Source organism: Pteropus medius, unplaced genomic scaffold, assembly GCF_902729225.1.
Source record: "Pteropus medius unplaced genomic scaffold, Ma_sr-lr_union100, whole genome shotgun sequence".
Classification (NCBI taxonomy): Eukaryota; Metazoa; Chordata; class Mammalia; order Chiroptera; family Pteropodidae; genus Pteropus; species Pteropus medius.
This window is the reverse complement of record NW_024352787.1, coordinates 11279545-11294626: the sequence shown is the minus strand read 5'-3', so window position 1 is coordinate 11294626 and position 15082 is coordinate 11279545. Positions and strand designations below refer to the sequence as shown.

Sequence of the window (15082 nt, the reverse complement as noted above, 5' to 3'; positions counted from 1 at the left end):
GTACCTTATATGTATATGTACATTATATGTATATTACTATTATAAGGAATATAGGCTAATAACACAAAAATCAGGAAAGTGGCTACCTCTGGGTAGATATAATCAGAAAACGGTAGCAGACACACAATTATTATTCTTTAAATTGTACACACAAACACACACAGGCACATACACACAAACGCAATATGTATTATTCATAATATGTTTGCAGATGAGCTAAAACGATGATTCGTTTTGCAAATATTAAACAAAACCAGAATGATGGCTAAGCTAAATAATATTATAACTACAATAGAAATTTAAATTACCTCTTTCATTGTACAAATTCAAGCATGCCTTCTTATAAGTCATATTTCTACCTACAATACTTTAACACATTTGGGAATATATTCCATAAGAACTGCTCATGTCACCATGAGACAGAGAGGAATAATTTTATGTGAGACTCATTCTATTACCTGAATAAATCTATCACAATTAAAAGTTTAGACTACCTCTCACAATCATTAGGTTGGTTTTTTAGAGATCTTTTGTTTAAAAAAAAAAAAATCAATTCTTTAACAGTACACAAAGGAAAGGAACAGTTTTTGTCAAATGAACTGACTGATTACAGAACTTTTTCCCTTTGTTCTATGCACATTAACCTAGTCTCCAAATTCTAAGAGGTCTCAGACCAATGCTAGGCTGCTGAATTGAACTGCAGGATCAGTATAGTTTCAAATTTTCTGCTTGGCCTTGGAACTGGGCCAGAGTGGGGTTTGGGGGCTAATGAGGAGGACTCCTGGTGAAGATTAAAAAATAATGTTTTTTGACTGTGAGATGGAAAAAAAAAAAGGCTTGATGTTGAGCAGGAAAGTGTGCTATTTGAAAGTTTTCCTCTAAAGAACTTTCAGCACTTCAGATTCCCAAAGAGGTAAAAATCAGATTAAGCTCAGGTTCCATTTTTAAAAAAGAGAAAAAAGAATGGAATTTGTGTGTTTTTTGAGTGGCTTCCAGTGGAGAAACCTATGTAAGAGTGTACAACTGTATCTAATTGCAATAGCTATAAGATAAAGCAGGCACTCATTCCTTCTTTTTCTCCTGTTTTTATGGAAATGGAGACTAGAATATATAGCTAGTAATTAAATTAGGTGCCCAGTTTTTCATTCTGATCCTGTGAAGCATTATTTATATATGGCTAGGGTCCATGTTCTTAGTTATTGTAAACATTATTTTTAAATTCTGAAAAATCCCTAAGTTTCCCAAGAAATAGAATTTCCAATTCTACTTTTTTCATTCACAAAACATGCCTGAGCTGCTGCAAACATAATGCATAGCTCATGACCACCAAGATCAAATGTCTCTTTAGAATCCTATAGTTCTGAATCCCTCAACTTCTTTTGAATTCTCCAGTGACCTGCTAATCCTCCAGTGATGTTCAAGTTATTCTAAAGTGTCCATCTCTAGGCTAAGATGCAACAGCCAAAATGTTCTGATGGAATACCATGCCAATGAGTCCTTCAAAAAAGTAGGACCCTGGAGAGTCAAAAAGCTCCCTAAAAAGTCAGGTAAGTTATAGAGACTAATTTAAAAGAATTGATATCAAGGCAAATGGGCTGCAGGAAAGTCCAGGAGGAGTTGGCTTTTTCTTTGTAGGTAAAAGGAGCTTTCCTCTTACTGCATGTATTGTGGATGAATCTCTTTTCTCATTCTTTTTCAACCTTCATATTTTATCCTTCACCCTTCATCCTCTAAAATGTTATCTGACACGTGGTGGGGAAAAAATGATTCTGGACCTGACCCTTTAAAAGGCAAAGTTCTAAGAAGCACACGATAACAGGGCTGGAGCTCCCTCTAGAGTCCATCCTGCAGTCAGTGGAGGGGTCTTCAGTAAAGTGAACTAGGTGGGGGCATATCCTGGCCCATTTCTCCATTCTAGCTCTCTTGCTGGAGAGCTCTTTCCAGGAGACTGAGAGGTCTAGAAGAGCAGAGCCATTCACTATGACTTACAGGACACAGGTAGGAGACTGTCCAGCAGTGCTCACCAGCATCTCTAGAAGTATCTCTTTTCCAACATCTTTAAAGCACGCTTAGTTAATAAGTTCTCGTCAACATCAACTATGGTTATTCAGCATAAAAGGGATATTGATAATATGTAGAGAAGAGAACGTTCATTTGTTCATTATTCAATCCAGTGGTTTGGGTCATGGTAATAGATATATTTATAACAAACTGATGTTCTCATTTTATAATAAGCTGATGACTTTAAACCTGAAATGAAAATATTAATAAGAAGCAATATAAGGGTTTGTTATTTTTAAACTTCTTTAGAAAAGTTAAAGAAATACAAGGAATTAACATGTTAATGAAAAACAGAGCAACATAATCCTTTGAACATATATCGGAGAATCTTAAATCACTACTTTTCTTGCTTAAGAAGAAAAATAAAGATTCAGAGTATAATATTAAGAAACAATTTTTAAAACATTAGAGCTACATTTAAAATAGTCACAAAAAAAGCTTCTTCACATTTGTTCCTGTTGTTACATGATGCTATTAGAGACTGAGAATATTCCATTTTGGTTTTAGTGACTGTGAAGAAGAAATAATTTGGGTATTTCTCTATCACTTCGGATAACTTAAGAATTCCTAAGTACTTAGGTAGGTCTTAACATAATCTAAAGATGGCTCACGTTGCCTTTAAAACGTGGCTCCTTTTTTCAAGTTTGTTCAGTTAAAATTATTAAACAGTTCAAAATTATCTCCAAAATACATTCTTATTACTTCGAGTCATTACTTTAGACAAATAAAATGGAAGAGCTAGACCCTGCTAACACAAAATTAAAACCTTAACTGAATCAGGGTTTGTTAGTAATATACAATATCCATTATAGTAATCACAATGGCATTTATATAACATTGTTCAGTTTCTAAAAGGATTTCATAGCCATTATCTTCCTTGATCCTCAGAACAAGGTAGGTCTGGCACACACAAATTGTGAAACAAAATTGTCCTTCTTTAAATTGTGCATTGTGAGTTCAATCTTCCTGTCCACTAAGTTTTCTGCATACTAACCACTCCTCCAGTCCTGCTCTCTTCAATGGTAGTAGCAGTGATCACAGCAACAGTAATCATAGCTAACAGTAACTGAGTGCTTACTATATGCTAGTATATAGTGCATTACATTTTACATGGACTAATTCAATAATCCTAAGAACACAGAAGATAGATCTTTTTATTTAAGATCTTTATATTGAGGAAATCTAACTTTGTCTAAGATTTCATATTGAGGAAATCTAACTTTGTCTACCTTGTTTGCTTTTGGTTCTAATTTTACCCTATTTTCCATGATTTTCCTAACATTTACTTTGTTGGTAAATGCTCAGCAACATTTGATTAACAGATGACATATTTTAATGTCCATAACTTGCAATCTCTTTATATGTATCTGGAATACAATTATATAAATCTTAGAAAAATGTCAAGAATATAAAAAGTCAAGAGTAGTAAGACAACTTGCCCAAAATCATCCAGCCAATAAGTGGCCAAGTCAAGATGCAAATCTTACGACCACTTCCTCACCTAATGCCCCCAGAAGCTGCCAAGTCTATCGTTCCTTCTCTGGAACTCTGTCTGTGACTTAGCGATCCTGTCCACCTTCACCACTTTCACCACCACCATCAATAAGCTAATCTATTAAGAACGTTTCTGCATCTGATGTTGGGAGGAGTTGGATGATACTGAGCCAGTAATGCTGACATTTGCCCTAGTCTTGCAGGATTCACGGCCTAAGATTGATAGTGATGAGATCAGACGTATAACCAGAGGGGCAGCATGGGCAAAGAACCACCCAGGCTCTAGGTTAGAGAAACGAAAAGGTTGGGATGAGGAGTACCTCATCACGCTTAAGCATGCTTGAAGAGGGAAATCTGGTAAACATGTAGATAATTATTTTCTCTGTAAATAGCAGTTCCTTCCTTTCATGTTGATACAGGATGGTGAAAATGCATATTGAAGACTTATGCTAAACAAATGCACATTAAGTTGGGAGGCAAAAGAAAGTGGTAGAAATGGCATCAAACTGAGAATCAGATGTGTGTTTCAATTCTTACAAGGTGTAATTTTATCAAGATTCTTAATTTCTCTCAGATGCCAAGGCAGTGTGCTGTAGGGAGGGAGAATCTGATTACAGCTCAACCATTTACTGGCTCTGTGACTGCTAACAATTTTTAAGCCTCAATTTCTTCATCTGCAAAATGGGTGTTATAATACTAACCTCGCAGGATTGTTGTAAAGGTTAAATATACTAAACTAAAGGTTTTCGCACATAGTAGTTGCTCAGTAGTTAGAATTTACCATTATTTCTTTATCCAGAAAATCAAGAGATGGCTAAATTAAGTTTTAATATCCATTCAACTTCTAAAAGCTTGTAAGTCTATATCCATTTGGCACTTGGTTAAATACACTTGTTTAAATGTTTGCTAAGCTAGATTGTTGCTCAGAGGTGGACCATGTCATTTTTTTATAGCATGAATGGCCAACCAAATCACGTCTGGAAAAATAAGTCTTATTTTCAATCAACTCATAATTTAATTGGGGTACATTAGCAATAAAAGTCATTAATGGAGGTGAGGGAAAAAAAGCAAAGAAAAATGTCTCAAATTGCTTAGGTTAAGTATATTTTATCTATTCTACCCTCACATATAAAATCACCTATAAATTGGTGTAAAACTTTTACAATTTTCCAGTGAAGAGAAAATTATTTTTCCAAATTCATACTATATCATCTTTTCTCTGGAATAATGTCTTTCAAATGTTTTTACTACAATCCACAGCAAGCAATACATTATACATTGCCATCTAATCCATACACACATATGTAAATAAATAAAGGTTTCGTAAAACCATTACTATCTATATTACATTCATATTTTCTATTCTGTTTTAATTCAAGTTTTAATGCTGATCATTACATACTAAATTGATATCATGACCCAAAGTGTCACCAACCATATCTGTAAAACTGCGATACGGCATTCCTTTTCCCTATGAAGGTTTTCAAAAAATGCTAACTAGTCAGTACCACACCTAGCCCAGTAAACTGGTTAAAATATGAATATTCAGTTAGCTGATATTTGGCATTACACAGATCCACAATATTGCTGGTTATTAATCATCTGTATCTTAGACAAATTCAATCTAGCTTGTACTGTACATGTTCTTAAAATGCTCCATAAATATATTTATCTTAAATATATTCACTGGAAGTTCCCTTTCCCCATTAAATTCATTATAGAAATCAATTTAGTTTCACAATGTGTAATTAGACTTTTAAAGAGAAACTATAGAATGCTCTTTATCACATTGTACAATGACCTTTTCTTTCTTATTTAATCCTTCTCCATATTTCCCATCTGCCATACTAGAAGTTCAATCATCTCTCCCTTTGAATATCTTGATTTTAGAATCTTTTATAACTCCTTGTATGGAGGAGGGGGGTGGAGCCATAATTTTTCTTTCTTGGTAATTGGATTTGCACACTGTTTTGCACTATAATGCATTTTCCAACTCTCTGCTTGTCCCATGTTAATATATTTTTAAGCCATTGGTTATATCAAATTCAACAGGCTTTAGATGTTATCAAATTCCACAGGCTTTTTAACCTTGAATTTCTTCAATTCTTTTTTATTCATACTTCAATTATTTTTGGTGTCACTATTCTAATCCTTGTCATTCTTCACAGCTGGATATATTTGCCTGTTTTTCAAATACTGAGCCTTTTGTCAATGATGATACACATTTCCCATTCTGATTTTGCACCCTCGCTCTTGATCTTCATCAAAACCAAAAAGGGGATGTGCAGAGCCCTCCCTTCACAGACTATTTCCACAAATGGTTTCCAGACACTTAAGTAAATAGGCCTATGATGCATTCTGTACTATAGCTGAAGTTGAACTCCCTTCAAACTCCTGTCTGCCACTGTTTTCTAATAGGGCAAAAAAATATGGAGAACACTATTAGTTAAGTTCTGCATGAACTAAGGCCTCTTTTCTGATTGACAATTATTTCTCATTCGTTTCACTACCTTTTACTACTCTTCCACTAGCCCTTTCATTGATAAACCATAATCTCAAAATCTCATGCAATTAGACTATCTTTACTCAGCCTATCACTTAGGATCTCTTCTCCTATGAAGCACAGATAGACAGTCCCTACCCTGCTGCAGACTTGGTTTCATTAGGCTGGAGAAGATGTCAGAATGCAGGTATGCGAGACCCATTCTGACAATTCCATGTCAGCAACTCTACTTCAGAAAGGTTTGCTTACTGCTTTCATTCTGCCAAATAGAAGCTAGATATGGTTCATGTCTAGGTTGATCAAAAACTTATTTATCTTCCTCTTGCTAGCTCCTCATTGTTTTTGTTTTATTTTAAGAATAGAAATGAGAAATATGCTCAAGATTACAGTTAGGATGATTTAACTATGAATGGTACAATAATCCTATGCAATAGGAGCATCAGAATTCTAGCTATAATTTGAGACCTGCGTGATATAATTATGTGAGCATTTAGGATTCTGGGAAAGGTTATTTTTCTTTTTTTTAATGACCCAATGATTTTTCATAAGTTTATGTTTAAATCATCAAATAACTTACCTACTATTTGTTAAATGAACCAGCCTCTTATTTTCTGTTGTTACTATCTTCTTGTTATTATTAAGAATAAAGGTTAGTTCTTTGGTCTTTCCTCATATCAAATAAAAATTCCAGTTGATTCATTATAAGGGAAAATCACATTAATTAAAGCTAGTGCTGACCCCAAAAGTTCAAACATATTATGGAAATTAGACTTTAAAATTCTCCTAGTTATCATGCTATTAAGCCCCCAAATTAGAATTTTCCTTAAGTATTACTTCATATCAGTGTGATCAGAAGTTCTTTCTATTCCTCTCCCCACGGTTTATCTCCTCACACCACACACAGAAGTGTGCTGAGCCACATACTGCAACTATAGCTATATGCTCCACTGTTTCTTTTTCTCTTTTTTTTAAATTTTGCTCACTTTGACAGACTTCTAAGGTATGTGCCTATAATGTAATATACTGGCCTGGCCATCTGAATTCTTTTTACTGGGTCATAGCCTCATATCAAACATAAGCACCAATCATTAAATAATTGTTTTCATATTAAGTATCTGATACCACATTACATTACGTAGGTATGTATGTTTGTATTTATTATTTATAGAAGTATATAAGCATCTTGTTATCATTTTTACAATGGTTAAAAGCTGTTAAATGTGCAGCCTTGAAATAAGAAAAAAATCACCTAACGATATATATTTTGGGTTATATGAGGCCTGTTATTTTTCACAGCTATTCACTTAAAATTTCACTGTTATAAAAATCATTTGTTTTGACGTTCACATTAATATATTTTCCAACATCTCTTCAATTGTCACATTCTTTGTCACATAAAACCAAAAAAAATAATAATAATAAACAGTTTCTAAATTTTCATTTCAAATCATTCCATATAAGTTTGGCTTGGTAAATAGTAAATTCTTAGAAGTGGAATATGTTGTTAAAAATGAAAACTGCCCTCCCCAGGGGTATACATTCATTCCTCTGCATCTGGGAGAATGTTTGAAATGCTCTGGCAGAGGAAAAATCCCTCTCTGTTCACTCCATAACTGAATTCAAGATGGATAAGCAGCTCTTTGAGGCAAGACCTCACTTCCTCACGCTGCTCAGCATAGGCCAAATGATAAGAACTGGTGATGGTCCTGAATGCCAAGTCTGTGCTTGAGTAGATAAATCCCAAACTTGTACCCTTTTCAGGGCACCCACATCAGAGTTCTGCACATGCAGGGCCACCTATCTGAGCAGGCCTGGTAGGCTGCCTGGCAGGCTGCTTGGCAGGTCAAAGAAGAGCACATCTGCATGGTGCCCAGAAGGGAGAAATGGGAAACCTGGAAGTCACATCCTCATCTGTCCAGATTGCTCCTGAAGGCACATAAGGAAAAGCAACCTGGAAATGGGTCACTGCGCTTATGAAAAAAAGCCTGATCTTTTGATTCTTACAAAAACCTCCATTTTGAATACTGTGATTTTTTTTTTCATGAGAAACTAAATGGTAAGGAAAAATCTGCTGAATTCTAAGATATAATTGATTCTCTCCCAGTGTTGTAATGAAGATCACTACCTATGCATCAGAAAATTCCTCCATTTGAGAATAAGATCATCATGAATTAGGCTGTCAAGCCACAACCATTGCCATCGAAGATTGTTGGAAGAGTTCCTCTAGTTCAATTACTGCTGATGTCACAAACCAATGAGAAAGATGAGCACTGTGGCTTTCAAAGTATACTGTATTCACTTCTCAACATGGTGTGTGGGAAATTCTAAATCATTCCTTTCTCCTTTCATTTGCCCCATTAATCATTCTTTTTTTTTTTTTAATTTAGTAACTCAACAAAAATACCTACTATTTGCCAGACATACACATACTATTGTGTGCCAGGATACGGCAATAAAAATAACACAAGAACAGGAAGCAAAACTAACTCTCAAATAGTGCTTGCTTACTATACATTAAGCACTATTGTCAGTATATACATTTGCTTATTTAATCCTTGTACCAATTTCCTAAAGTAAGGACTATTATATGCCCACTGGGCAGATGAACAACAGAAGTATAAGAGATTAATTCCCCAGGTTACACAGTCAGTGAGTGTCAGAGTCCGAGTTCAAACCCAAGTTCAAATGTCTTTTTTACTCCAGTGTCCACGATCTTGATCTCTATGCTATATGAAAAAATAGACATGACTTCATAGAACTTTTAGTGTACTAGAGAACACAGACATTAAACAAATAAACACACAAACACATTTGTAGTCTCAAATGATGACAACTTATATAACAAAGAACAAGGTACCATGAGATAGGATGGTATAACATTACAGAGGCTGGCCTTGCAGGCTATGAAATGCAATGATTACCTCTGGGGAGTCTCATCTCAACTGACAAAGTTATAAAATTTAAGAAAGCAAGTTGGCCAAAAAGAGCTAAACAAAACTAAGGCTGGGAGGTCAGGGAAAGTGACTAAGCAATTCAGCCCTTAACCCATGCCACCAAAAGCCTTGCCATCTTGGTGGCCCTTCTTCTTGGCACATTCAGAATGACAGGAGATAAGGGATCTGGTAAATAAAGTCCCTTCTCCTATCCTTATCCTTCCTGAATAAGGAAATCCAACTTGGATCAGGTGCCCCTTCTTCACATATGAAAGCGAATACCTCACTGCTGCCTTCAACCAAGAAGTCCATGGTAAATGTCTAAAAACATTGATTTTTGCCTTAATACATTAGCTTATTTGAAAAAAAAAAAAAGGATTTATTTGGCCTACAATTGTTAACATTTGGCCCTCTGGAAATAATTCAAGATACAACTTATAGTCAGTAAAACAAACAGAACACTTTTATGAGACTTGAAAACAGACTGAAACACTATTTAAAGAACAAAACTAGGGAAGCAGAGAATCGAGTTCCCAAAGCAAAAAAAAATTCCCTTCCCATCTTGACTTTTTTTAATCTGGGCTTTATTACCCTGTCTGACCAATTACAGATCTGCCTCTTTTCGTGTTAGAGAAATCATATAGAAGGAAGAAAAGTCTCTCTTTTCTTCTCAAAAAGTTATCTCTGTGTAAATCTGGAAATTTCGCATCTCTGATTGCTATTATTTATTTTACGTATTATTTTTATGTCTTCAGTTTTTAAATCAGGCATAGCCCATATGTGATCAACTACTGTTGATTACATTGAACAGTAGTGTGACATATTAGCTCCTAATTCTGTAGTTTCACTCCACTGAGGTTAATAATGATTTAGAGGGAGAAGCAAGAAGGAAAGGGCAGGTCTTCATAACAGCACCATTAAGTGTTTGTGCTTCACACATCGAGATAGAAGAGCAACATAATCTTCAAGTCCAAAAAAACTAAGTTTTTTTTCCTAGTTCACTGTTCAGAATCATAAAAAGAATAATTCTGGATGTTGTACTGCCACAAGAAAGTTTCCTGCCTCATCATTTTAGAGTATCATTTCATACGGGGATTTTACATTCTACCTGGTTCTAATTAATGATGTTACTATATTAAAATGCCTAGATAACTAAATACACAAGTTAATCATTTGACTTTCAAAGAGGGTTAAACAGTCTCTAATAACGAAATGGTACATTAAATCTCATCTTTCTCTGTAGCACATTACACTTGAGATTAGCCTTGGTACAGTTAAAAGTATGCGGAGTCTTCTTAACATTAAAAAAAAAAATAGCCTAAAGGTTGGAAACTGAACTTTGAAAGTAACTTACAGTGTCAAGAACAACTATATTACATGAATTTATTCCAAATCTGTCTGCTCTTGAAATGTCCATAAGAGTTTACATTATATATAAATTTCTTGTTAGTGTCATGAGACTTAAAAATCAAAACCCCAAAAACCACATTAAATGTGACATTCTTCAGAAATATCTTCTACATCCTATTGCTTAAAAATCTGTGAATATAATTGACTGATTCTTAATTGTCCCATTGTCATAATTCATTCTTCTTTAATTAACATACTTTATTAATAAATAAACATGTGTTTCTATGGTTTATCTAGAAATAAAATACCAAATAAAAGCTTTAAAAAGTATGCTTAGACCTAAAGGACCCTGTACTGCTACAAAAATGAAGTAAATGTCCTTATATATTCTTTAGTACAAGGGCTATCGTCACATTTTTGACATATAGGAACATATAATATATTAATGTCAAATCCTACATTGACATATAGGAACATATAATATATTAATGTCAAATCTCTGAAAACATAACTTCATATTTCACTATCTCAGAGTAAACAATTTTTGTGTGCTCTGTTCCAAGAAGAGGACAGTAAAACAACATTTTAATAGTTGCAGTTTGTATTAACTTGAAAGCTGATAATTCTTTCCCAAAAATAGTTTTCTTTCCTTTTAAAAGAAAAAACAACTTGGGCTTAGTGTACAAAAATCTCATAAAAATAAAATATTTAAAAATATATTGTTGAGAAATCACTTGCAAATTATTTTCAGACCTTTGAAAAACAATCTAATTTGAATCACCAGTCTAAATAGGTCATTTAACTTAGAAAAATTAAAATTAGCTGTGCAGGGTCAATTCTTTTTCTAAAACATCTGCATCCTCAATGTCCTATTGTCTTCAAAGTCAAACCAGAGTTAAATGTCAAGAACAACTATAATACATGCATTTATTCCAAATCTCAGTCTGCTCTTGAAATGTCCATAAGAGTTTACATTATATATAAAAACATGGGGTAGGAGGGAGATGAAGGGTGCCTCAATAAGTTGGGAGTGGAAAGAGAAGGAAAAGCAAAGAATTCTCACATTTCAGGAGGATAATAGAGTCTGAGGAGTCTCTAAAGTGCTCTTTTCTTGCTTTTCACATGGAGCACGTTCACAGTTCATGACATATCAAAATCAGCTGAGACACACTTAATACATAACAAATACTTCCATACTAGATTAGTTTCCCACTAGCTTCTCTTATATCAAACTAGCAAACGTAAGATCATGATGAACCTTAACTCTCTTGTCCAGCACCTTTAGGGACGTAATCATCCTATATCACTCTGGTAAACTTGGAGATCAAATCCCTACTCCCCAGAAAACCTTCCCAAGCATAGAAATAAATACAAAATCTCGAAGGTAACATCTTCGAAGAATGAAAACAATCAAATAAAACAAAACACAAATGAGAAAATTTGGTTGCCTGAGACATCCTCTATTCCTCTACACCAGATCATCCATAAAATCAAAAGGACCTTGACAATGCTAGAACAAGAGGGTGTCAAGTGTGGGAGGATGGAGTTGCCTTCAAAAGGCAGGACACTCAAGGTGGCTGGCAGAGTGGGAGTTGGCTTCACATGGCATGTAGAGAAAGGAGTCGGGAAATGCACCCCCATCTTTTCTGGGATAAGAGTAACTTTGATACTCAGAAAAAAAATTAATTTCATATTCTCCAGCTAGCAACAATCTATTACCAACTGGCAAACGGTGATCAGAGATACTCCTGAAATAGGTTTTCTCCTCTTCCCATCTTCCTAAAGCCACTTCCCAAAAACGAGACCTTGATTCCCTCGAGACCTCTCTCTTCGTTTAAAGATGGAATGGAAGGACCTCTGCTGTGACAAGGAAGCAAACTGAAGAATGGACACTAGAGAACTGCTAAGGAACTTCCTAAGCTGCATTCTTCTTAAAAGGGTGAAACCCAAAACAATTAGGATTTATGCATTTCCAGAAGCATGTTAAAATTTTTACAACTGCTCGGGACAGAGAGAAACAATTCCACTCCAGCCACCACCCCCTCCCACACACACACACACACACACACACACACACACACACACACACACACGGTCTCCCAAGAACCAATGACAGAAACAGTCCCAGCGAGGAACAGAGCAGATTGACTCTCCTTCAACTACAACCTCTCTAAATCCGCTTTTCGTCTAGCTGTGTCAGTCCCTCCTCAGTCCCTCAGCACACACCGTAAGCAGTAGCTTCTCCCACCCTTAGTTCTAAGCGGACTCGGCCCAGCAACCGCCCTGCCTCGGGCGGGTACCTCTGGGTGGCGTCCCCGCACAGGAGAGATTCTCGAAAGCCCCGGGACAAGAGGCTGGTGCCGAGGCTGGCGAACCCCGGGGATTCCGGCCTCCCAGGGTTTCCGCCACCCACACCCCCAAGCCTGAGCGGATTAAGTTGCTCGACACCCAGCGACACTCGCAGCCCGGTACCTCCCACTCCCGCGCCTCGGGCTCGGGCGCCCCGAGGTCCCCCCACCTCGCCTCCGCGGAGGTGAGCGCGCACTCACCGGAGGTGAGCTGCATCCAGGCACAGATCTTGTACACGGTCGCCGTGTTGCAGAAGAAGAAGAGAGAAAAGCAAACGATGCAGGCGATGATGAGCATCATGGAGAGGCCGATGAAGAAGGAGGCGGCTTTGAAGGCGCCCGAGGGCAGCGTGGAGAAGTCCGTGAAGCTGCCCCTGCAGGTCAGCTCTCGAGAGAAGCCGTTGCCGATGCAGTAGTGGAAGAGCCCGAAATAGCCGGCTTGCGGGGTGTCCACGCCGTCGCCGATCCAGTAAGGCTGGATGAAGCACACCACGTTGACGATGGCAAAGCAGATGGTGAAGATGGCCCACAGCACGCCGATGGCCCGCGAGTTCCGCACATAGTTGGTGTGGTACAGCTTCGCAGCCTCCTGAGCCGGGAGCATCGCGGCGGCGGCGGCGGCGGCGGCAGCGGCGGCGGCTCCGGGCATTCTCCCCCTCCTCCTCCGCCTCCTCCTGGTCCTCCGCCTCCCCCGCCTCTCCGCGCTCAGGAGACACACTCACCGAGCCGCGCGCTGCAACTCCCCTGCCTCCGCCTCAGCCCAGCAGCGCCAGTTTCACAGTCTGCATCCTCGCTCCCGGAAGGAGGGCGGGGGAGCGCCAAGCACCCCTCTGGCTCTCCTGGCACTGTCTCGCGGCCCCCCTCCCTCCTTCCTGGCCCGGGCTCCAGCCCTTCTCACCACTCTCCACCCCTCTTCCCGCCGCCGCTGCAGCTGCTGCAGCTGAAGGCGACAAATCCCGCGCGGGGCAACGTGGAGCGCGGGCTCCCGCGCCCCCGACTCCGCTTCCCGCCTTCTGCCCCTCCCCCTCCCGGCCCGGCCGGAGCGGCTGAGTGCCCCGGGGCATGGAGGACCGCGGCGAGCCTGTGGGATGCTCCTCAGGTGGAGGGCGTGAGCCTGAGAAGCGGGCCTGGAGCTAGGGAGGGAGAATCTGAAGGGACGGGAACACCCACAGGATCCTAGAGGCTATCCCAGGATCTCGGTTGGCGTCAGGAGCCCCGCGCGCGAGGCGGAATCTGGGAGCATTTCAGCTCCGCACAGCAACGTGCTTCGACCTCTGCATCTTTGCCGAGACGCGAGGGGCAGCGCGGCAGTTGCAAGCGAGAGATGCCAAGGGAAAGGAGACGTACTGCCCCCAAGAGACTTCCCTGTTACAACAGAACTGCCTCTTGCTAACTCCACGGTTGCCTCGGGTCCACGAGGTGGAGACAGGAGAACTTGGGCAGGAGCTGGCAGATGATAATGTATAAGACATATCTCAAAGGTGATCTCATGTCTGCTGACCTGAGCTTGTTATCTCTTCGCGTTTTCCCCTCTCTGTAGGGAACCGAACTGTAGTCAATCGGTGCCCTATACATTCCTTTTTCAAGTCATTTTTCACACAAACCCTGCCATAGATGGGGCCTGTAGGGGAATGGAAGTGACTGTGTCACAGAAACGTATAGTTTGTCTGAAAACATTGGATAGTTTGGCCAGTGTTATATCTCTTACACAAATATTCACTGTTCTGCATGCTATGGATACAATGAGGAAGACAGTAGGTGATGGTTTTTATTTTCCAGGTAGTTCACAGCAATCCAAAGTTCCAGTAACCAGAGTTGTTTTCAGAATAATTTCCCCTGAATTATCCATACACAATTCCTTACATTTGCATGTGGCATTGTTGTTTTATACCTGCACTTTTTGCTGTTTCCTTAGCTTAATGAGGTTTTTTTCCCAGTCTTTCTATTGCCCTTTTAACAGTCCCTGACATTCAAACTCCATTTCTTGGTTCCTTCTGAGTCTGATAAAAAGAAACATGTAACCCCCACTTGAAGCAATGGAACCAGAAGGCTGCATAGCAGCAGCAGATTTTGGTAACAAACCGTTTTATACCGAATGACCACTGCATTCTCTGAGCAGAAAGAGAATTGTTAGAATTTGACCCCTAAGTCTACACTTAATTGCACACTTTATTACAATGGGAAAACATGTATAAGCTCCTTGACACCATCTCTTGCCATGATGCCCAAACTGTCCACCTTTTTATGAGAGCAGTGAGAGACATGAGAAACCAGCTGGAGTATGAAACTACCAGGAATGGGTAAGAAAGCTTACAATGGTTTCGTTTAGGGGTTTGGAAAGGAAGGAAAGCTCCAAAAGGTATTCAGCTACATAAATAACTATTATGTGGAAG

The 15082-nt window shown here is 38.6% G+C and overlaps 1 protein-coding gene across 3 annotated transcripts in view; it reads right to left on the bottom strand.

The window, feature by feature from the left end:
• The window catches only part of LHFPL3 (LHFPL tetraspan subfamily member 3), a 533100-nt gene extending 519414 nt beyond the window's left edge, over positions 1-13686 (bottom strand). The window contains exon 1 of one of the 3 annotated variants that reach the window (XM_039849257.1): positions 12891-13686. In XM_039849257.1, the coding sequence (XP_039705191.1) occupies positions 12891-13338 (448 nt within the window). In that variant the 5' untranslated portion in view covers positions 13339-13686. The remainder of the gene's footprint in view (positions 1-12890) is intronic. The other 2 variants (XM_039849259.1, XM_039849258.1) reach the window with 2 other exon arrangements.
• Between the last annotated feature and the right edge of the window lie 1396 nt (positions 13687-15082).